This window comes from Myotis nattereri (assembly GCF_964212035.1).
Source record: "Myotis nattereri genome assembly, chromosome: 19".
In the NCBI taxonomy this organism is placed as follows: domain Eukaryota; kingdom Metazoa; phylum Chordata; class Mammalia; order Chiroptera; family Vespertilionidae; genus Myotis; species Myotis nattereri.
The window spans coordinates 26,225,591-26,249,125 of NC_138095.1; the positions used below are offsets into that span (position 1 = coordinate 26,225,591).

The 23,535-nt window shown below is 48.8% G+C and overlaps 1 protein-coding gene across 1 annotated transcript in view; it reads left to right on the forward strand.

Annotated features, from left to right (window-relative positions):
* The window catches only part of SLC5A1 (solute carrier family 5 member 1), a gene marked incomplete at both ends in the record, with an annotated part of 35,846 nt that extends 12,896 nt beyond the window's left edge, over nucleotides 1-22,950 (forward strand). Inside the window, 13 exons of the mRNA XM_081114053.1 lie at nucleotides 2,900-3,004; nucleotides 3,613-3,672; nucleotides 4,903-5,007; nucleotides 10,699-10,804; nucleotides 12,214-12,294; nucleotides 13,521-13,741; nucleotides 13,983-14,118; nucleotides 14,837-14,944; nucleotides 16,539-16,689; nucleotides 17,579-17,747; nucleotides 18,039-18,254; nucleotides 19,508-19,619; nucleotides 22,733-22,950. Coding sequence (XP_080970179.1) covers nucleotides 2,900-3,004; nucleotides 3,613-3,672; nucleotides 4,903-5,007; nucleotides 10,699-10,804; nucleotides 12,214-12,294; nucleotides 13,521-13,741; nucleotides 13,983-14,118; nucleotides 14,837-14,944; nucleotides 16,539-16,689; nucleotides 17,579-17,747; nucleotides 18,039-18,254; nucleotides 19,508-19,619; nucleotides 22,733-22,950 — 1,788 coding nt within the window. The remainder of the gene's footprint in view (nucleotides 1-2,899; nucleotides 3,005-3,612; nucleotides 3,673-4,902; nucleotides 5,008-10,698; nucleotides 10,805-12,213; nucleotides 12,295-13,520; nucleotides 13,742-13,982; nucleotides 14,119-14,836; nucleotides 14,945-16,538; nucleotides 16,690-17,578; nucleotides 17,748-18,038; nucleotides 18,255-19,507; nucleotides 19,620-22,732) is intronic.
* Nucleotides 22,951-23,535: the final 585 nt, after the last annotated feature.

Below are 23,535 nucleotides of genomic sequence, written 5' to 3' on the forward strand. Positions count from 1 at the left end.
GGCACGAACGTGGGTGAGGAGTGGGCTTGGAGAGTGTTTTGGGAAATCAGGGTGATGAAAGCATTGGTAATGAGCTCCCATCAGAGGGAGGGCAGTGTGCAGTCCTGGTGTGGGAGAGAGATGATAAAGCCATGGTGTCCATCTGTATTAGCTTGCATGAGCTGCTATAACAAAACATCACAGACTGGGTGGCCTAAACAACAGAAATGTATTTTTTTTCCACAATTTGGAGGTTATTAATCCATGATCAAGGTGTTGTTAGGGTGGGTTTCTGGTGACCTGTCTCTTTCTGGCTTGTAGATGCCTGCCTTCTCTCTCAGGACTCACCTGACCTCTTTTCTGTGTGCGCATCGACCTGTCCTATGAGATTAGAGACCCACCCTTATGACCCACTTTAACCTTAACTGCCCTCCTAAAGACCCTATATCCAACTAGAGTCACATTGGGGATTAGGGCTTCAACATATCCATCTTGGGGGAGCATACTTCAGACCAAAATAGTGTTCATTGCAGTTCTTGTAAATGGCCTTTGAAGGTGAAGTGATTGTCCCCTTGGAGAGGAGGACGGAACTGATGGAGGGCCAGCTGAGTGTCAGTCATGACTGATTCGTGACTTTATTTGGCTCCTGTACAACCCTGTCATGAGAGAAGATTGAAGCTCATAGTTGTTAGGATCACCCAGATAGTAAGAGGTCCAGAAAGCATTCAAACTCTAATTTACAAGCTCATGCTACCATATCAGGGAGGGGACTTCTATTGAAACCTTGCTGAATTCTTAGGGACTGTGTCTTTAAACTTGGAGTTGCCAAGAAGCCTGCTTGGCAGGTCCATTTGGGGGTGTGGGGAGGGTCTCCGAATAGGGAAGAGACGTGATCAGAGTTGTGCTTTGGGGAGGTAACTGGCCGTGTGTGGAAGTGTGGGTGTGGGTGACTGGTGATCATCTAGAACCTGTTGCCATGACACTGTTGAGAGATAATGACAGCTAGCAAGGGCGATATAGAAAGTGCTAGATTCCCATGACATTGTGAGGTCAGAGTCAGGCTTTGGTAAATGATTGAGTGCAGGCCATGGGCAAAGGGAGGGAGTCCAGGAAGAGGCCAAGGAGAGCAACTGGGAGGACAACAGCACCCCTGATGGAAATGAAATGAGTTTGGGGGTACCCAATTCATCGGGTACCCCCAAAGCTCTCCCGGCCCCCATTCCATCAGGTGGTGAGGAGGTACCTCAAGGAAGCCTGTAACTGCTTAGAGTCCAGTGCACCCCTTTGGGGGATGTTGGAGAGGATTCTTGAACTTAAGGTTAATCTATGCAGTTAATCATTACTGGTAATTATGCACTTAATAGTACATTAGGCTTAATAATTCATCAAGTGATAAATGAAGAGATAATGGGTCAGGATGGGCAGGCTGCAGGCCTGAGGGAACTTTGATTAAAGCGGACTGTTATCCCCATGAAGCTTTGAGGAGAAAAAGGTGGATCTCTAAATAGCCTGTTTTCCTCCCAGTCTCTCCTTCTTCTCTTCTTCCTCCTCCTCCTTTTTCTCCCTTCCCTCCTCCTCTTCCCCCTCCTCCTCTCCCTGTTTCTTCTTTTTCTCTGAACATACAAAACATTTTAATGTTTGTGTTACAAGGAGGACAAGATGCAGTCTGGGCCAATGGAACTTTCACACCCTGAGAATTCCACTTACAGGCAGAGGCAATAGTAATTTATTTCTTGTGCAAATTTTAGCCGGTCCTATTCTTTTAGCAAAGGCAAGCATGCCTACGTTGTACAACACCCTGTAAAGTACAGATGACCAAAGATTAAAACTCTTCAATGGCACTAACCAAAGTACACAGTTTCCCCTTCTTAATGGTGTCTGCCCAGTTACTCAGATCCTGAATCTAGGAGTGACCCTTAATGACTCTTTCCATCACTTCCCACAGTTGACCCATCAACAAGGCCCCTCAGCTTTGTTTCTAAAGCACACCCTAATCTCTGCGATTGTCTTCATCTCTCCTGCTGCCGCTCTCTCACCCAGATGCAACAATAGCCTCCCGCATGGTTTCTCTTTTCTCCCTTGTCCCCAACACTACACTTTCCACAGGCTTGAGAGCTAGCTTTCAAAAGAAAATTAGCCCTACTTGGTTTGGGTCCGTGGATAGAGGGTTGGCCTGCGGACTGAAGGGTCCCAGGTTCGATTCCGGTCAAGGGCACATGCTGGGGTTGCGGGCTCGATCCCCAGTAGGGGGCGTGCAGGACGCAGCCGACCAATGATTCTCTCTCATCATTGATGTTTCTATCGCTCTCTCCCTCTCCCTTCCTCTCTGAAATCAATAAAAATATATTAAAAAAATAAATAAAAAGCAAATTAGATCATGTCCCCACCCTGCTTGAAACCCATCACACTTGCAATAAAATCTACACTTGCTATCCTGGCTTGCTAAGACCTATGGGATGTATCCCCACCTAGATTTCCAGCCTCATCTCACACCACCCTGCTCCTTGCCCACCACACTCCAGCCACTCTGACCTTGGTCCTGCTTCTCCACCATGATGACCTTCCCGTTGAGGGGTCTTTGCTTTCCCTCTGATCTCAGAGTGGCTGACTTCCAGGGGAGGCCTGCTGGGCTGTGGGCTTCCCAGGTCTTCTTCACTATTGTGCATTGGGCTCACAAAGGACTCACAGACAATCTGATTTGGGGATACAGCCTACCAGCCCTTCCTCTAATCCTTTCCTTTTCATCTTCATTATTATCACCCAAGTCCCCACCGTCACCTCCAGCACAGTCAAGTTCCTGGCCCGTCTCTGCTCTTTCCCGTCCTCCTCTTGCCTGGCACGTCTCTTCCCTCCTTGGCTCGCCCCCGAGTGTCCCGATGGGGCATGGCGTCCTCACCCTCCTTCATCTTTGTGTTTCCAGATTGGAGCTTCTCTCTTCGCCAGTAACATCGGAAGTGGCCACTTTGTGGGGCTGGCCGGGACGGGAGCAGCCGCAGGCATTGCCACCGGGGGCTTTGAATGGAATGTGAGTAACATCAGAGACTCCATGTCCTGGCGCCGGAAGGAGCCCTAGCAGTCAGTCAGCCGGTTGAACCTCTGCTCAGAGGTCGATGCTGTAGGTGTTAGGGAACCTCTCCCCGCCACCCTGCGGTGCAGATGAAGGAGCAGCCCTTCAGGGCCCGGGTCCCGCTCCCCTTCCACTGGAGTAGCATGAGAACACCGCTGATATGAAGGCTACAGTGGTTCTTTCTTCTCTTAAAAAGCCAAGCACTCCTCTACCCTTTCAGCCATATTGGAGGCTTGGAAATGTTTATTACCAGATCCCCATTATTGTTGTTGTTGTTGTTATTATTATTAATTTTTTAAAAGGTCTCTAAATGGTATTTTTCTCCCTGTAAACCAGGGAAGAGGAAAAAGGAGTTGCGATGTCACTGGGCAGTCACCAGGGGTCCCCTTCACTGTTGCTCAGCTACCATTCCCTTGGGCCAGTCAGGCAGCAAAGACCCCACCAGCCCCGATGACCACACAGGGAGTTGTCCTCAGAGCCCAAAGAGGAACCGCTGGGGGAATGCTCTGCAGTGGCTGGGGGCCCCCAGGCGGCGTGATCTGACTCTATTTCTTTTTTGGTTTTAGGCCCTGATTTTTGTGGTTGTGCTGGGCTGGATATTTGTCCCTATTTACATCAAGGCTGGGGTAAGTATCTACTGCGTGCGTGTACACATACACACACACACACACACACACACACATACACACATAAACACACACACAAACACACACAAACACACACATAAACACAAACACACACATTTACACACATAAACACACACATACACATCAACACACATGCGCGTGTGCACACACGCGTGCACACACACACACACACACACACACACGCTCAGTCCTCCTAGAAGACAGAGGAGACTATACAGGATAAACGGCAGAGAAAGCCTGTGCCTCGGTAGGGACACTAATTAGATCCACTGAGCCATGCCGCGTCCCTGTAGGAAGCCTTCCTCAGCAGCCTCACTCTAGGCAGAGCCCTCGGCCACATCCCGTCCTCTCAGGCTGGGTGTGTATTTACAAGGCACTGCCCTGCCTTTGCGCATGATCTGTGGTGTGTGCCTCTGCCCCGGAAGGGAAGCAGCATGAGCAAAGGATCACACTTCCCCTTCATTCACGTCCGCCCGCAGGTTCGTTTGCTGAGCGTGCAACTGGCACTCAGCTACCAAGTGCATGCCCCGACTCTCGAAGAAAGCGCTGCCATTTTACCTCAGGCAGCTTTAGTGTCATCTCTTCAGTGAGATATAATGAGCACCTACTACGTGTAAGTCCATTGAAAGCGATATGGAAGAAGCACGAGGCAGATGGTGCAACTTCTGCAGGCTGTCCGTGACAGCTGTGTGATCCCAGGAAACAGCAGGCTCAGGGTTGAGGGACCAAGACAGAGTGTGGTTGGCATTTGCAGAAAGGAACTTGGAGAAGAGCTGAGCAGGCCCGCAGCCACAACCCTTGGCAAGGCCTGTGTGCAGAGCAGGGCAAGCACACACCCAGCCTGGCCACCTTGTTTGGTGCATTGAAAAGGTCTCTAAATGGTGTCTTGTTCACAGTAGGTGCTTTGTCTAGGAATATCTATCTAACAACCCCCACCTCCTCCAGGGCACAGATCTGCCTCCTTGGTTATGTGTTTATCAGGCACCTTCTATGTCCTGGGATAATACAGTTACCTCTGCAGTAAGGCAGGTGGGACTGAAATGAGCAACGGGCTGGAGGACAGTTGCCCGGCCACATCACAAACTTCTGTGACCAACAAGGGTTAAGCCTAGATCACACTTCTGACACCATTGTGGCTGCCACTGTTCTGCTTGCTCTGGGCCTTCTGGTCACTCTGGCTGGCCGTGACCTCCCTGACATCCTGTGCAGGTGGTGACGATGCCAGAGTACCTGAGGAAGCGATTTGGAGGCAAACGAATCCAGATATACCTCTCCGTCCTGTCCCTGTTGCTCTACATTTTCACCAAGATCTCGGTGAGTCCACTGCCTCCCTATCATTTAGCCCATCTCCTTGCCAACCTGGAGCTACAGGCACCGATTTCCAGAGCTGAGACTCCTCAGAGGTTGGCTGGCCATGGGGGTGTATTTAAGAACTGGACAGCGCTCTGGGCCGACCCACTGGAGCAAGACATGTATTCCTTCTTCACTTTACTTTTCCTTCCTCAAAAGTGTGCAAATCAATTTCCTTGGTTGGCAAAACAAAACAAAGCAAAAGACTCAGGAAACCGCTTGAGTTCAGAGTCTTGGATTTCTTTGAATAGATACCCAGAAGTGGAATCCATGGGTCATTAGGCAGTTCTATTTTTAATTTTTGATGAACTTCCATACTGTGTTTCACAGTGGCTGTACCGATCTGCATTCCCGCCAACACTGCACAAGGGATTCCCTTTTCTTCACAAGTTGCCTTTTTTTAATGCTGTTGAGTTGAAAGAGTTTTTATATATTCTGGATAGTAGACCCCATTCAGATGTATGATTTGCAAATATTTTCTCCTGTTCTGTAGGTTGCCTTTTCACTTTCTTGATAGTGTCCTTTGAGGCACAAAAGTTTTAAATCTTGACGGAGTTCATTTTAACTACTTTTACTTTTGTTGCTCATGATTAGGTCGTCACCAAATTCACTGATTGTGTGACACCAAAAAAATCGATTGACGGAGCTGAGGTCATGAAGATTGACTCTTATGTGAGCTCCTTAGAGTTTTATAGTCTTAGCTCTTCCATTTAGGTCTTTGAACCATTTTGAGTTAATTTTTGTGTATGATGTGAGGTAGGGGTCCAACTTCATTCTTTTGCATGTGGATTTCCAGTTCTACCAGCACCACTTTTTTTTTTTTTGTGACGAGACTATAATTTCCCCACGGAATGGTCTTGCACATATGTTTTTCACACAACTCATTGAAAACCTGCTCTGGCCCATAGGGTTTTGTCTTGGAGTTGGAACTGATGCCCAAGATTACTGTGCTCTCCCTGCCCAGCTTCCTACTTTAAACTGCTACGCCCCTGACTGGTAGCTCTGTGCTTTCCCTGTGCAAGTGATGATTCCACCTCCTCCACTTTTTCCTTCCCTCTTTCGGGGTCAGTTTTCAGTTACAGTCCTATTCCATTAGAGATCAATGTGCGGACACTGCACTAGGAAGTACTGAGGGGCGGGGGGCAGGGAAACCAGCCTTCCTGAGGGGAGAGGGGCAGCAATGTGAGAGGAGGAAAAGAAATGTAAGCGGGGAGGTGGGGAGGTCACCCTGAACTTGGGGGCAGTTGGTAGGGAACAGTTCCTCGGCTCAGCCTGTGAGCTGTCACCTGTTTAATGAACGCGTAGAGCACGACACTTGGACTCCCCTTCTCAGAAGCAAGACTTCTCCAAGTCCACAGTTCAGGCGGGTGAAAGTCTGTTGACTACAGTTGCTATGGAAAGGGCACTTTTTGCCCTCCCAGCGAGTAGAGGGGTAGTCATATAAAGACATGGAGTACCAGCCTCACTCCCTGCCTTCCCGACCAACTCTCCTATTGCTCAGGTTACTGATTAAACCTCCCAGGACATGGGAGCCCCCAGGTAGCTGAAGGGCAGCCTCCCTCGGCTCAGGTCCTGATGGAGCCCATTCCCTAGCAGTCAGCTTTTCTGGAATTCTGCTTTTACATGGGGCTTCGTGTAGGATGTTCCCGCTCTGGGTGATTTCTGGGGCTCCTTCGTGGGGGCCTTGCCCAGTGTCCTACCTGCTCCACCTGCTTCCCATCCCCAGCATTCCCTTGAAAAGTGCACAGGACGGAAGATCGCTGCTCTTTATTGAGGGACAATCCACCTAGATTTCCTTAAATACCGTCGTTACTTTTCTTTTTACAGTTTTAAAAGTTGGGGGAGCAGGAATTTTAAAACACAATGTATTCTTTATGGATCTAGGGATATACATATATGTAGAAAAATATAAAATCATAGACCAGAAGAATACATACCAAGTTCAAGACAGTGTCTACCTTTTAAGAAGAAAGGAAATAGGTCCAGAGGGGAACATGGGACTAGATGACTTATCCCATTCTGTCATCCTCTGCCTCCATGCCATCCAAGACAGAGCAGGACGGTGCGGAGAACACAGACTCTGAGACCAGGGACACCCAAGATTCAATCCTGGCTTTGCCTCACACCAGCTGTGATTTGGGACAAACTTCTCTGAGACTTGGTTTTCTCTTCCAGGAAATGGAAAATGAAATTAAAAAAATTCTCTGGGGGACAAAATGCTCTCAATAATGGTCACCTCTGGGCCAAGTCATGGAAGTGGGTCCACTTTTACTTTTCAATGTTGAACTTTCTGGGTTGTTTATTTTTAAACCATATACATAAGTTATTTTACTTAAAAACTTTTTTTGGATTAAAAAAGATCTTGCCCTCTGCAGAAAATATCCCAGAAAGAAGGACCCTCACCTTTCAAAGTTGTTGGAAAGTCACTGGACTTGGTGACAGGTAGTCTGGATTTTAGCCCGTGAGCAAGTCACTGACTTTGTTTCTCTCATCTGAAAATCGGAGTTGTGTACCTGTTCCATCACCTTATTTTGGGGATCCAAACAATGCGTGTGTCTAAACGCTCTTGGTAAAGTGTAAAATCACCTGGATGTGGAGGAAAAAATACCCTACGAAGCACGATACCCAGTGGGCACCCAGGAGATCCAAAGGCTAATGTCAGAGCACCCAGGCTAACGTGGGCGTGGCTGTGGTCCCCCAGGCGCTCCTGGTGGCGTTCGGGGTCCAAGGGCAGAAGGCATTCCTCCATGAAGTTAGGGGTGACTCATGGGAGGGAGAATTTATCTTAGGGTTTTTTCCTATTTAGGAGGGAGTTTTCCTTAGGATTCTTTATGTGCCCAGTTCGCTGGAAGTAGAGTGCATATTATAAAAACCAAGGTCTCTGTTAGCCCAGCACTTCTCGTAAGTGTTTATAGATTTTGTTTATAGCTTATCTTAGGAGTTGTGTGTTATTTATTTGTGGCTAATAACAGCCAGGCAAATATTAATGAGGCTATCACAAATATTAATGAGGCTATGATATGTTGTCATAAAGCATGACAAATTAACTACTCTGGAAAATAAACCAATCAAGGGTATTTTAAATGGCAGCAGTAATCTTGGAATATATACATTTTTTGCTCACTATGCTCATTAACTAATCTACTGAATCATACTTAACAGCATTCCACTGAAATCAGTGAACGGAGCCCTTCAGTGGGAGTAACTACAAGAAGATACGGAGCTATGGGAGGGCTGGGAGGGGCCTTGGGATTACTCATCACAGTTTCAAGTGGCCCAGTGTGGAGAGTCGGTGCCCATTTCACCCTTAGCACGGCTAAGGGGCAGCTGGGGACTCTGCTTTCTCAGCTGCTGCAGAGGGCAGGGTGGACCAGGTCTAGGACCCGGGAAAGAAATATCTTCCTTAATGGCGGGACTTCCCCACTTCCGGCCACTGAGGGTTTATTTATTTATTTATTTTTTAAAATATATTTTTATTGATTTCAGAGAGGAAGAAAATAGGAGAGAGATAGAGAGAAGTATCAATGATGAGAGAGAATCATGGATCAGCTGCCTCCTGCAAGCCCCACAATGGGGAGCCAGCCTGAACCTGGGCATGTGCCCTGACTGGGAATCGAATCCTGACCTCCTGGTTCATAGGTGGATGCTCAACCTCTGACATGGAGAGGCACAATGTTTTATCCACAGGTTTTATTCAGGCCTAGAGTGGCAGTGCTGGGGTTAAATTCCAGGCCCTTTCACCAGCAGCCCTGAGGTTGTTGTTGGTGGTGATGGGGAGTTCTCTTTCTAAGTCACCATGATTCTCCCTACCTCCTGCTTCTGCCTCTTCTCCTCCACCAGGAAATACAATGACATTAGATCCCCTGAGGCTAGAGAATTTGTAGGGGACCCAAGGCATAGGGTCCTCTTGGGGGAGGGTCATGTATTCACACATAGGCTTGGAGTTGGAGATGACGCAGAGGCAGGGAACAGGAGGTTTGATTGGTGGGGACCCAAGTCACTGGAGGGTCCTGAGGAGCTGGAAGGAGGCAGAGAGGAGAAGATAAGAATAGAGCACCCGTTTCCCAGGGCTCTGAACGGGTGGCCCTTTACATGCCCTGAAATGCATTAGATCTCAGCAATAAAACATCTCGTCCATTGCATCTAGGGGCAGTCTAGTTTCTTTCCTACCTAGAGAGAGGAAAAGATTCACCTGGTGGTATTTTGGAGATGCCATGAAAATTCCGTTTGGGTGACTCTAGCGCTCTCTGTTGGTTTAAATTAGCAACTGCACTGTCCAGCCAGGTAGAAGGTTCTATATGTGGCTAAATGAAGCAGGGAGGAGAAAAAGCACTGTATCAAGAACTGGTGAATTTAGGGGTGCAAAGGGAACAATTCTCCCTCCAGTTATATGAGCGAATCTAGATGAAACCACCTCGCACCAAGCCTGCCATGCAAGAGGTTCTTGGCGAGGTTCTGGTTGTGTTAGGGTCAAGATGGACTCCATCTGGGCTGGAGAGATACAGTCATGATGTTGCTCAAATGTCTCTCTGCTCCAGGGTGGGGCTGGGGTTTCCCTCCCACGGGACTCTCCAGCACGCCAACTTGCTTTTGGGACTAGACCTGAAAAACCTTTGCACACAAAGGTGTAAACAGTGGATAATCGCTTAGAGCAGCAGTCCACAGGTGCATGGGGAGGAGCCCCAAGGCATCGATAGTGGTTCCTTGGCCTGGCCTGCATGGCTCAGTGGTTGAGCGTTGACCTATGAATCAGGAGGTCATGGCTCGATTCCTGGTCAGGGCACAGGCCTGGATTGTGGGCTCCATCCTCCAGTGCAAGGTGTGCAGGAGGCAGCTGATCAATGATTCTTTCTCATCATTGAAGTTTCTCTCTCCCTTCCTCTCCGAAATAAATAAAAAATATAAAAAAATAATTGTTCCTTGGCAAACAGAGTTCCACAGTTCAATGTCTTTGTGGAGGGTCCTTTACTATGCTTCCCTCCCGGGGTTCACAGTACACGCTGTGTATTAAAGGCTCAGAAGAGTTGTGTGGTAAAGAAACTGCCTTAACGTTGTTTAATCCGGCATTTCACAGGCCTCTTTGACCATAGTATCCTTTTCTCCTCCTAGGATATCTATTACGACCTTAAATAAAGCTTGTGGAAAGCTTAGGGAGACAGCAGGACTCTCGGGTGTTCGTATCCTTTTGTTTTTATTTCATTGTGAGAGGAGCACTCAGCATGTGAGCTGTCCCCGTCACAGGTTTTGAGTGCACCACTGACTGTTGTCGGCTTCTAAGTACAATGTTGTGCAGCAGACGCCGAGAGCTTGTTCATCTTACGAGCTCTGTGCCGACTGATGAGTAACTCCCCATTCCCCCCCAGCACCTGGCACCCACCATTCCAGTCTTTGATTTTATGAATTTGGCTATTTTAGATATACATGGAATTGTGCAGTACTTGTCTTTCATATTCTTAACCGGGGTTAAAAAGATGAACCTTTCATTGTGGTATTTCAGCCAAAGGGCAAATGAGTGTGGGTCAATACTAGACCCTAGAAATCACTGGCGCTGACATTCCCCAGGAGACAGCTTCTGGTGGCTCCTTCAAGTTCACCTCCTGGCCCTGCAGCCAGCTGGTCTCTCTCACCCCTAACGCACCTCTCCTCTCCTTCCAGGCAGACATCTTCTCTGGGGCCATCTTCATCAACTTGGCCTTGGGCCTGGATCTGTACCTGGCCATCTTTCTCTTATTGGCAATCACTGGCATTTACACAATCACAGGTGAGTTATTCAAATGACTTGACTCAAGACCAGTCCAGGGGTAGGCACTTGGGAAGGAGAGAAGGGAGTGTCTTCTCTTGAGGAAAAGAGATACACCCAGGAAACAGGTCGAGGATGGGGGATTGGCTTGTACAATGATTTGGGAATCACTGACCCTAACAAGTTATATGGGTTGCCCCCAGAAAACTCCAAGGTTGGCTGGAATAGTCAAGATAGCTTCTTCCAGGGCAGGGCTTGCCCTTGCAGGTTGTGAAGAGAGAACTTGGCTAAGTTGGGAGAGTCAGGGAGGGAGTGCCAGGTGCAGGGACAGGTGAGAGCAAGGAATGGAGGCAGGAATGGGCATGACACAGGGCAGAGGCAGGGTGAGAGCAGATGCATTTAGTTGGAGGAGGGTGGTCAATGGGAGGTAGGTGTGTGTGTATGTTGGGGGGGGGGAGAGGGTATGATAGGGCCTGATAATTCAAATGAGGTCACAGGGCAGGGGCCTTAGAAGCCAAACAGAGGTCTTGGAATTGATGTGACCAGGACTGGGAGGCACTGTGAGGAAGAAAGAAGGGGGTGACACATGCAAAGAGATTTTAGAGGAAGACTCAGGAGGTGACGGGGGAAGCTGATGACATGAGTAACAACTGGGGGCACCTCTGAGGAGGTGTTGCTCTGCCCAGTCCAGGGGCCAGGCTCAGTGACGGAACTTGCTGCTCAGCTGGAGCTTCATATGAGCTTTGGGGACAAGAAGTACTTAGAGGGTCTGAGAATAGAGTCAACATACAAGTAGCCCTTTAAATGTGTCCATTTGGTAATGTCCTCAGACATTTTGTAGAGATGTCAGCTCTTTGCTCTTCCTGCCTTCATTTGTGGCAGATGCTTTTTCTTTTTTTTTAAATATATTTTTATTGATTTCAGAGAGGAAGGGAGAGGGAGAGAGAGAGATAGAAACATCAATGATAAGAGAGAATCATTGACCAGTTGCCTTCTGCACGCCCCACACTGGGGATCGAGCCCGCAACCCGGGCATGTGCCCTGACTGGGAATCGAACCATGACCTCCTGGTTCCTAGGTCGATGCTCAACCGCTGAGCCACACCAGCTGGGCCAGATGCTTTTTCTTACTACAGAGGAGCCATCTCCTGACTTAAAAGGATCACATCGAGCTCTTCCTCCTCCAATAGGGAGAAACATTTCTCCTTTCCTCAAGGCCTTCCCAGCATTGCTGTGACGAGTGGAGATGTTGGATCATGCTGGGTGGCAGACTGTTGTCACAGGAAAACAGGAGGAAGGAAGGGGAGGCGGGCGACGGAGGGGTGTGCTCACACGGTGTGCAGAGCGAGAGGGGCAGCAGTGGGTCAGGAGGTAGGCTGCCTGGTTGCTCTCCTGCGTGAGGTCAGATACATTGTCTCCTTGTCCGCATAGGGGGCCTGGCGGCTGTGATTTACACGGACACCTTGCAGACGGCCATCATGCTCGTGGGGTCTTTCATCCTGACCGGGTTTGGTAAGTGGAGCTGCGGAGGCGGGGAGGCTGAGGTAGAGGCCCAGGGAGAGAAAATCAAGTCCAGGGTCTCTGCCTGCCTTTCCCAGGGAGTGGTCCAGACCAGAGCGGCCATCACTGTGGGTGTGCAGGGGCCACCTTCCTCAGCCCTGGAGGTCCCAGGGTGGGCCTGGCCCCAGACAACACCTGTATTCCCTGCTACCCCTTCTAGACACTTGGGGCCAGTGGTCCCCACTGTGAGTCTGTGATGATGTAGTCTCCTCTCCACAGAGAAACTGGGTGGAAAAAAGAAAGGATAAGACTAAATATTAAATATATTCAAATGTGTCTTAAATCTCAGGTTATATCTTATCTACATTTTGGTGTCAAATGTCCTTTCTTTTATGAATCGATGATAGTGAGTGATTATTTGCTTGCTTATGTCCTTATTTGACAACATTTTTAAAGCTCAGCCACTCTCTATTGGCCCCTCTCCCCCCTAATGTTGTAAACTGTCATCTGTCTGTGGAACCCTAAAGGCAAGGCTAGACACCCTCGCTCTAGAGGCAGTCCATATGGGAGGATAGAAAATGCATTGTATTCTGAAGGAGCCCAGGTTCTCGGGGTGTCCTGTGAAGCCTCTGATCTGCCTTCTATCTTCTAAGAGCTTCCATTGGGTTTCCCCAGCAATGCCCCCGGGGGATTGTGGGGCGGGGGGGGGGGGAGGTTGGGGGGGAGCAGAGGAGGCTGTCGGCAGGACAGGGACTGGAATGCCTTCTTCAAGGACACAGTCACCAGGGGGCCGGGCTCCAGGCTCCTCACCCATGCTCTGCTCATCCCTGCACTTGGCTGGGACCAGGGGTGGCAGGGCCTAGTCTGTGTCTCTAGTCTGTGTCTGGGGTCCCAGAGGCCACTGCTGACAGTAGAGGGGGAGGGGAAAACAGAGTTTTTGAACCTGGTTCCAAACCCAGGTCTTTCTTCTAATAAGCCAAGTAGCTTTCCTTTGTAACGATGCTTAGGGTTGGAGTCCTTTCACGGGTCATTGCTTTGGAGCCTCAGAGCAGTCCCCGAGGAGGCTGGGCAGGGGTAAGGATGACAAAGCCCAGGCCAGAGAGTGACTTGCCCGAGGCCACACGGAGGGCCCTGGCTGTGGGGCAGGACCGCTCGGTGTCTCGGGCACCCACAGGGGAAACTGCCGTGGAGAGTGGAGAGTTTCAGGGATGCTGATTTTTATGACTGATGTTTTTCAGCTTTTAATGAAGTGGGAGGGTATGGGGCCTTCATGGAAAAGTACATGAACGCCATTCCGACCAAAGTTTCTGATGGAAACATCACCATCAATAAGGAATGCTACATGCCCAGGAACGACTCCTTCCACATCTTCCGAGACCCCCTCAAGGGAGACCTGCCGTGGCCGGGGCTCATCTTTGGGCTGTCCATCCTCGCCCTGTGGTACTGGTGCACAGATCAGGTACCCGCACTGGATGTGAAGGGGGGACAAGGTCTCTCCCGGGGTGCTGCAGGAACTCCTGTCTGTCTGTCTGTCTGTGCCTTGTGGGGTTGGGAAAGGTAGGGCAGGGCTCATGTGGTCTGGGGGTCACTGAGCCTTGGTAACATGGGAGTGCCAGGCCAAGCACCCAGGATGTGGGGGAGGGGAGCTGGGGTGGCCAGAAGGCGTCAGGACCGGCACCTCACCCCGCCTTTCCTGCCAGGTCATCGTGCAGCGCTGCCTGTCAGCCAAAAACATGTCTCACGTGAAGGCGGGCTGCGTGATGTGTGGGTACCTGAAGCTGCTGCCCATGTTCCTCATGGTGATGCCAGGAATGATCAGCCGCATCCTGTACACAGGTGATGCCTTCTGCTGGACTCAGTGGCCACTCTCCCCCATTCCTGGCTCTGAGACACTTCAAAAGCCCTGTAGCTCCCTGCTCCTTCCGTTCCTCCTCCTCCTGCCCCTCCTCTTCCTTCTCCTTTTCCTCCTCCTTCTTTTCTTGCCATGCATTGCCAAGTATTATTGATCTCCCCCAGCGGTTCTCAACCTGTGGGTCGCGAACAATGAAAATACATCCTGCATATCAGATATTTACATGACGATTCGTAACAGTAGCAAAATTACAGTTAGGAAGTAGCAACGAAAATGATTTTATGGTTGGGGGTCACCACAACATAAGGAACTGTATTAAAGGGTCGCGGCATTAGGAAGGTTGAGAACCACTGCTCTAGACAGTGAGCAACTTGAGGTCACAGAAGCCACAGAATTGCCTTCCCTGGCTTTTGCAAATTCTCTGAACCAGGAGGTCACGGTTCAATTCCTGGTCAGGGCACATGCCCAGGTTGCAGGCTCGATCCCCAGTGTCGGGTGTGCAGAAGGCAGCTGATCAGTGATTCTCTCTCACCATTGATGTTTTTATCTCTCTCTCTCTCTCTCTCTCTCTCTCTCTCTCTCTCTCTCCCTCTTTCTACCGTTCTCTGAAATCAGCGAAAACATATTTTTAAGAAAGAAAGTGAATCTTGAACGTATTTCCCTGATGTGTGCTCGCTGACACGGCTCTTCATCTCTCTCCAGATAAAATTGCCTGTGTGCTCCCCTCGGAATGTGAGAAATATTGCGGCACCAAGGTTGGCTGTACCAACATCGCCTACCCGACCATGGTGGTGGAGCTCATGCCCAATGGTGAGATTCGTCCCCACTGGCGGGGTCTTTCTTGGAAGGCTGATTGGGCTCGGGCTTCTCTTGGATTCTGTGGGCCTTCTGGGCAAGGCCATTTCCATACCCGGAGGTCAGTTGGGGAAGCCTCACTCCAGGTGTCCTCAGTTTTTGAGTAGGTCTTACCTTGTGGCAAGCAGACACAGGACTAGGTTTGGCTCTCAGACCTGGCACTGGTCTGTTGTCAGTCAGGCTCGGAAAGGAGATGATCTGAAAATGCATTAGGGGAAATCATGGCTTTTCATCTGGAAGGTCTTTCCAAGTTCTCCCACAGATGTTGACATGGCGGCTTGAACTAAGTGGAGTTTTACCTGGAGAATGAATGAAAAACATGGAGAGAAAGGCAAGGAGTGGTTTTAGCTCTAGAATGAGGACGTGTGAGGTAGTTGATGGATGGGATACAACTTCTCACTATAGAGAATGTGTTCTCCTAGAAGACTGAGAACATAGAGTCTACTTTGGTTAGAGTTTTGGGGTAGATCTGTGGGGTTACTTTTCATACTGCATAAGGAAGAAAAATCTAATTCTGGCTCAAGAGATGCAGATTTAGTTAGGTTAGGGGGTCTCAGGAGATCCAAAATTCAAAGGTATTGGTCAGGAAAACTTAGAAGAAACTTCTACACGATTTTATTACTGAAAGAAAATGTAGAGATCATCTCATCAAACTTCTTCATTCTGCAGTTGGGGTCCACAGAAGGAAAGTGACTTTTCCAAGCCACACAGCAACTCAGCGTCTGGCTTGTATAATTCTGCTCAAGGCTGGAATTGAGGAATTTGAGAAGGTCTTAAAAAAAAATAAAAGACTGGATGCATGACCTTGGGCAAACCATTTGGATTCAAATTCTATAAACATGGGAGTGATAGTTAACTATTCCACTTAGCAGGGCTGCTTATTAATTAAGGTTGCAATTAGTGAGAGTCGCATGGCTCTTTTATTTTACTTTTTAATTGTTTTGTTAATCCTTGTCAGAGGATATTTCTCCATTGATTTTTAGGGAGAGTGGAAGAGAGAGGGAAAGACAGAAACATCGATGTGAGAGAAACACATCGATTGGTTGCCTCCTGCATAAGCCCTGACCAGGGCCCAGGCTAAGAAGGAGCCTGCAACCAAGGCATGTGCCCTTTCGAAATCGAACCTGGGACCCTTTGGTCTGCGGGTCAACCCTCTATCCACTGAGCCTAACTGGCTAGGGCAAATCCTAGTTTAAATATTTCTGCTATATCATGGATCTTTTGAATTAGAGATCTTATAAAAGTCGGCTCAGATGGACACACACACACACACACACACACACACACACACCATCACCACCATCATCCAACTGCAAAGTGTTAACCTCATATATATTTTATTCCTACCTTCTTGTTGACTGCTGTGGGATTGCAATAGAATGTAAAGCCACAGTCCATTCCTTAAAATGTCTAGTTTTTCTGGAGAGATACATCAAAGGCCAACCATGGCATGATTTCAGAAAGCAAACAAACATTGAGTCCTCCCATGTTCCAAGTGCAGAAGAGCTGAGGCGTGGTGGGTACCACTCAGAACCCCCTTCTCTTCCAGGGCTTCGAGGCCTGATGCTGTCAGTCATGTTGGCGTCTCTCATGAGCTCCCTGACCTCCATCTTCAACAGCGCCAGCACCCTCTTCACCATGGACATCTACACCAAGATCCGGAAGACAGCAACAGAGAAAGAGCTCATGCTTGCAGGAAGGTAAATGAAGCTCCCACCTGCCCCCACCAGGAAGCTTGAATAATTACTGTATAGGGTTCCCTCCAGCTAGGGAAGACGGCGGATGCTTGGGTAGCGTGGGAGTAGCCTCTGGCCAGTTATATTTTCCTTCCAGTGGCATCGGCTTTGAAATGCCCTTTTGGAGTGAGAAGTGACATCAGGGACCATCTAATCTAACTCCCAATTTATCAATGAGCAAAATGAGTGCTTACTATTTGCTCATCTATTTGCCCACTATTGGTTTGACTATAGCTAATCCTCATCCCAACCTTGCAAGGTCAGTGATATCATTCCCAGCGTACAGTGAGAGAATTGAGACTCTCCAAGGTCAGGCAAGGTGTCCTATGTAACAAAGAGAGAAGAACAATTTGAATCCAGAACTGTCTGGATCCAAAGTCCACACCCCTTTGTTCCTATACTCGGCTGCCTCTCAAAGTGGGATCTCTTGTGGTAGCGGCTGGTTTAGGTGACTATTGAAAGTCAAGTGCGTTTCACTTATAGGTACAGATGACTTTCTCGGGGAGGCAGAATATGGGAGAACAAAAGCTTCAAGAATGAATTTGCTAATTATGTTTCCTTGCTGTGGTCACATTGTATGTGTGTGTGTGTGTGTGTGTGTGTGTGTGTATACATACTTGCTCATTTTATATATATCCTAGAGGCCCAGTGCACAAAATTCGTGCACAGGTAGGGTTGCTAACGGCTGCCCGCTGGGGCCTTCCTTCGTTCCGCGCTGCCCCTTGGTGGTCAGCGCAGGTCATAGCAAGCAGTTGAACTCCTGAGGGGACACTTTGCATATTAAGCTTTTATATATATAGATTTATTCATGTAGAGCCAATTATTGACACTATTGTGGGGGCTTTGCTTTCAGAGTGTTCATCCTGGTGCTGATTGGCATCAGCATTGCCTGGGTGCCCATCGTACAGTCAGCACAAAGTGGGCAGCTCTTCGATTACATCCAATCCATCACCAGTTACTTGGGACCCCCCATCGCAGCTGTCTTCCTGCTTGCTGTCTTCTGCAAGAGAGTCAATGAACACGTAGGTAGCATTCGTGTGCAGCCGGAAAGGTCCTTTCTGGTGCAGAAATTCCCACCGGGATGTGCCTGCTCTCTGCGGGAGGGATTCTGTTTCCCAGCGCTCTCCAGCGGGAATGGGTGCGCTACTGAGGGTTTGGATGGCAGTGCTCCCATATTCCGCACTCCCGTGCTCCGGCTTCAGATGGCCTGGAGCTATCTTTTCTCTCACCTTTCTTCTCCTGCCTCTGCCCCTCCAGTGTGCACAGCTGTCTTGTGTGTTCAGCAGTTGGTAACCCAAGGTTTTCTTTCCCAGGGAGCCTTTTGGGGACTGATCATAGGATTTCTGATTGGGGTGTCCCGTATGATCGCCGAGTTTGCTTATGGAACTGGGAGCTGCATGGAACCTAGCAACTGCCCCACGATTATCTGTGGTGTGCACTACCTGTACTTCGCCATCATCCTGTTTGCCATTTCTGTCGTCATCATCCTCGTCGTCTCCCTCTGCACCAAGCCCATTCCCGATGTGCACGTGAGTACCCACCTGGGAAACCTGTCCTGTCCTTGTTTCCCATTTCAGGCTGCAATGCCCATCTTGCTGGCCCTCGGCTCAATGAGACATCTCACACTCACATGACTCATAGTGCACCCTTGCCACTGGTGTAGTGCAGAAGCATACAGGACAGGAAGCTCAGCGTGCCGGCTGCACAGTCTCAGGCATGTGTCTTCAGCAGGAGTCCTCAAACGCTCTACATTTCCATCCAGGGGATCTTCTCTGACTCATGCTCCCCAAGGGACAGCTCAGGTGTAAGAGTATGAGGTCACTAGGGCAGGTACGGGGCTACACTGGCTTAGATGCCCAGGCCCCAGATAGGAACTTCTATTTCTCGTAATAGTTCCATGGTCAGAACTTCCAGGGATTCCAGCAAGGGACATCCCTGGTTACAAAAATCACTACACTCAGAGAAATCTGAAGTATGATTTACCCTTTATCTTTTTCCTAATCAAGTTTCTAAACAGTTGCCCGTAGAATTCAAAAGAAATTTCAAACAATACTAAAGTCCAATTGATTTAAGACTTCAAAAACCGCAAGTACTCGTCTTTCACTCTAGATGTCGCCCTTGGTGTAGGGTGTATTCACAGCCCTCCCAATGCAGATGAAGATGACCAATGATAGGCTATTTTCACCATAAGCAATATAATCTGGTAACCCAATCCAGCTGGCATTCCACCGTTTCCAGGTTCCCAAGGAACAGAGCAAGATCATATTCGTCCATAGAGAAAGAAAAAAGGGTTTTGTTAACTCATGTCAATAGAGATGGTGCCTCCAGTTCTTCCCAATTCTAAGTAGCTCTTGATTCTATAGCTTCTCCCCATACTATGACAAACACACACAGTACAACAATGTGATCTTATGCGGTTGGTCTGGACAGATAGGTGTCTAGTCTTGTTTCTCAGAACCAGTGCTAAAAGGAACGAATTCATTTCTCCTAGGTAGCAAGAGTTCATTCATTCAAACCACTTATTTCTGTATTCAAGGCATCTTCTTAGCCTCCGAATATGCATATGTCACAGGGGCTAATGTGTACACGTCTGTGATTTATACCTAAGTCCCTGGCATATTAAGATATAATGCTGTGGATGGGAACTGTTATCTATGTTCTTATTGGTACTGAGAGGCCACATTCCTGTTTCTTTCTTGATGCATAGCTCTTTGTCCTCCCAGCTGCTTGGCCCAAGGCCCTGTTGGGATCTCCCTGTTGACCTGTTCTGCTTCCTCCACAGCTCTACCGCCTGTGCTGGAGCCTGCGCAACAGCAAAGAGGAGCGGATCGACCTGGATGCCACCGAGGAGGACGTCAATGAAGCCCCAGAGGAGACCTTTGAAATAGGTGAGTGTCTTCATCAAAGCCCAGATCTCTCTTCTAGAGGGGAGATGGGAGTGGGCTGGGGAGGTGTGAGAGGAGGAAACGGGGTTTGGGACATCCGCTCAAAGGTTGTGGGTACAGAGGAGGAGGTACAGAAGGGGAGGTACAGAATCATTGCAGCTCCCTCAGCCCTCACCGTGTACAACCTTCAGTGATGAAGGGTGGGTGAGGAATTTGCCACCCTGACTTGATCTGGGGCATGGCCAGGGCCAAGGGAAGAGTCAGAGCTCTTCTGACATAGCCTGTGAACTGAAAGCAGATGGAATCACAACTGTGGTTCGTCCGAATGACATCAGCAGGATGGAATAGAAGCTCAGGATCTTATGTCTTACCTGCCTAAGATTTAGAGAACCAAATTTCTCAGGCAGTCCATTGAGATAATTCTCGGTCAGCGTTCAGACACTCATCCTGCTCATGGAGAAATGCTTTCCTCAACTTCTATGTTCTTCCCCTCCACGGAGAATGGTTGTGTTAATGTGTGGTGTGCACAGGTGTGGGAGCTCAAGGGCAAATGTTCGTTCTTCTTCTTCTTCTTTTTAATCCTTACCCAAGGATGTTTTTCCATTGACTTCTAGAGAGAGTGGAAGAGAGAGGGAAAGACAGACAGAAATATCAGTGAGAGAAACACATTGGTTGGTTGTCTCCTGCATGCGCCCCAACCAGGGCCCGGGCCTGGGAGGAGCCTGCAACGAAGGTACATGCCCTTGACTGGAAAGGAACATGGAACCCTTTGGTCTGCAGGCCTATGCTCTATCCACAGCGTCAAATGGGCTAGAGCAAGGTCATGTGCTCTTTACCTGGTTTTGGGCAGAAGGTCTCATCCCGCCACCTGAAGGGAGTGCACATACAGCAGAACAAGTCCTGCATCTGGCTGTCAGGAATATCAGAAAACCCTAGCTCTGGAAAGGGCCCAGAGACCAGTTGGTCTTATCACCTCATTTTGAAAGCATATACATGGAGACCCCAGAATAGAGAGGCTTTGCCAATGGCCTCAGCTCTGACACAATCTGCCTTTGATCTCGAAAGACTTTTCCGTTCTGACACCTGTGGCTACACAGGAAGTGCCAAAGGAGCCTCAGCCGTACGTAGGGCAGCTGATCCTGGTGCTGGAAAAGGCAGCCCCTTCCTGTTTCCCGGGAGCTGGCATGGCCCCCACTTCTCCCACCTCCAGAAATGCCCCCACATTGAGGGAGAACACCGTAGACTTTAAAATACTCACCATGCAATGAGGAGTATTTTGAATGTTTTCGTGCAGGCAAAAGATTATTATTAATTTACTGGAGGCCCAGTGCACGAAATTCATGCATGGAGGGGTCCCTCAGCCCGGACTGCACCTTCTCCAATCCAGGACCCCTTGGGAGATGTATAACTGCCGGTTTAGGCTCGATCCCACAACCGGCAGTCAATCATCCCTCTCATAATCCGGTACCGCTGACTCCTAACTGCTCACCTGCCTGCCTGCCTGATTGCCTCTAACCCCTCTGCCTGCCGGCCTGATCACCCCTAACTGCTCTGCCTGCCTGCCTGGTCTCCCCTAATGGCCTCTCTCTTGGTGCCCGCCACCGTGGCTTTGTTTGGAGGGACGTCTGGAAGATGTCTGATCTATCTGGTCTAATTAGCATATTACCCTTTTATTAGTATAGATTTGTTTTTGCACCAGAGGACAGGGTTAAGACCTGGTTGGAAAGAACTCACCCAGTTTTAACCCAAAGAGGCAAGCTCGTGTAGAGACAGCCTGTGGTAGTGGGATTCAGAAAGCACTGAGGTTGAATCCTGACTTCTCTACTCACTCCCCTGGGTGAGTGATTCCATTTTCCCTAAAGCTCAGGCTCCTCACACGCAAGTATTCTCGGTGGTAGCCTAGGCTTCACAGCGCTGTTGCAAACCTTGAGTGAAAGCATGCTCCGCAACAGAATCGGGCACCATCATACCGTTGTGATGGCCACGGAGGAAAAGGTTTCCAAGTTTATCTGAAAGGCGGGAGCAGCCAGTGTGCATCCATCAGGGAGGCTTAGAGGGGACTCCCACGCCGGCTGGAGAATTTTAGCTTAGTGACTTCTGAGGTTTGTGGCAGTACTTGAATTCTGTCGTTTCTTGGTGAACCTATGGCGAAATCATACTGAATGTCCCGCCTTTAAAGTACAATAAACTAAGATCTCTAGAGGGCTTTTATAAACAAGGGGTGTCCCCTCATCATTCTCTAAAAAAACAGCAGTATGAGAAGTCACCCCTATATCATTGTTACCAGCACCACCAGCATCATGGCAGACAATGGTATGACCACAATGTATTTTAATTATGAATATCTTACTCTAGTCTAGTGTTTCATTTTGGCCCCACATCATCCTTTTAAAAAGCAGATAATACAAGTATAATTCTTCCAATTTTACAGATGAGTAAAATGAGACATAGAGACGTTCTGGAATATTTTCTGCAGAAGGCAAGGTCTTTTACAATCCAAATATTTAAAAAAATAAAATAACTTATGTATATGGTTTAAAAACAAACAACACAGAAAGTTCTACATTAAAAAGTAAAAATGGTCCCACTTCCATTACTTGGCCCAGAGGTGACCACATGGAGAGTTTTTTTGTCCCCAAGCGAATTTTTAAAAATATATTTTTATTGATTCTAGAGAGGAAGGGGGGGGGGAAGAGAGCGAGAAACATCAGTTATGAGAGAGAATCATTGATCCGCTACCTACTGCACTCCCCACACTGGAGAGTGAACCCACAACCCGGGCATGTGCCCTGACCGGGAATTGAACCATGACCTCCTGGTTCATAGGTCGATGCTCAACCACTGAGCCACACCTTTTAGTTCCTCCAACAATTATATATATATATAATTGATTTTTTACAGAGAGGAAGGGAGAGGAATAGAGAGTTAGAAACATCGATGAGAGAGAAACATCGATCAGCTGCCTCCTGCAAACCCCCTACTGGGGATGTGCCCAGAACCAAGGTACATGTCCTTGACCGGAATCGAACCTGGAACCATTTGGTCCACAGGCCGACGCTCTATCCACTGAGCCAAACTGGTTAGGGCTCCAACAATTCTTTTATTCCTTTTCCCCAACACAGATGTGGCCGAGGAGAAGAAAGGATGCTGCAGGAGGGCCTACGACATGTTTTGTGGCCTGGACCAGCAGAAGGGCCCCAAGATGACAAAGGAAGAGGAGGCCGCCATGAAGCTGAAGCTGACCGACACGTCCGAGAAGCCTCTATGGAGGACAGTGGTGAACATCAACGGCATCATCTTGCTGGCCGTGGCCGTCTTCTGCCACGCGTTTTTCGCCTGAGTCCTGCCTTGGGCTGCCGACTGACCGCTCTCGTAAAGGCCAGACTGTTTACTCTGCCCCCCGCTAGTCCCATCCTGGGGTGTTGAGGGGGAACCAGCCGGTTGTAAATTTTGCCCAGTCGATAAATGTGTACATGTGTCATTATAGGAGAGCCGGACCCAGGTAACGGGTTTGCTGTGAACTTAGGTATTTGAGGCCAGTGTGAGACAGTCAGCTGGACGTAGCGTGTCAGAGCCGCGGGAGAAAAGTCCGCTCATTGATGGGAATGCAGACTGAGAAACAAAACCCCCGCAAAGCCGGGGTCTCAGGTCCATTGGGCGTGTCCACATTGTTTGTGACCCTTGACTATTTGTTTCCAGAGTTGTGGCCTCCCTGGTTCCTGCCACTTTCTCTATCGGATCCCCCTTATCCTTTTTTTTTTTAAAGAAAGATTTCACTCATCATACCCCTGTCAAGTTGTTTTCTTGGCACAAGAAAAATCAATCTGGTAAACTGATCACTCATGGAAGCTGAGGGTGGGAGCTTGCTGGTTCCTATCCTGGGTGCTTGTTCTTTGAAGGAGAGAACGGAAGGGGTGGGGGTGGG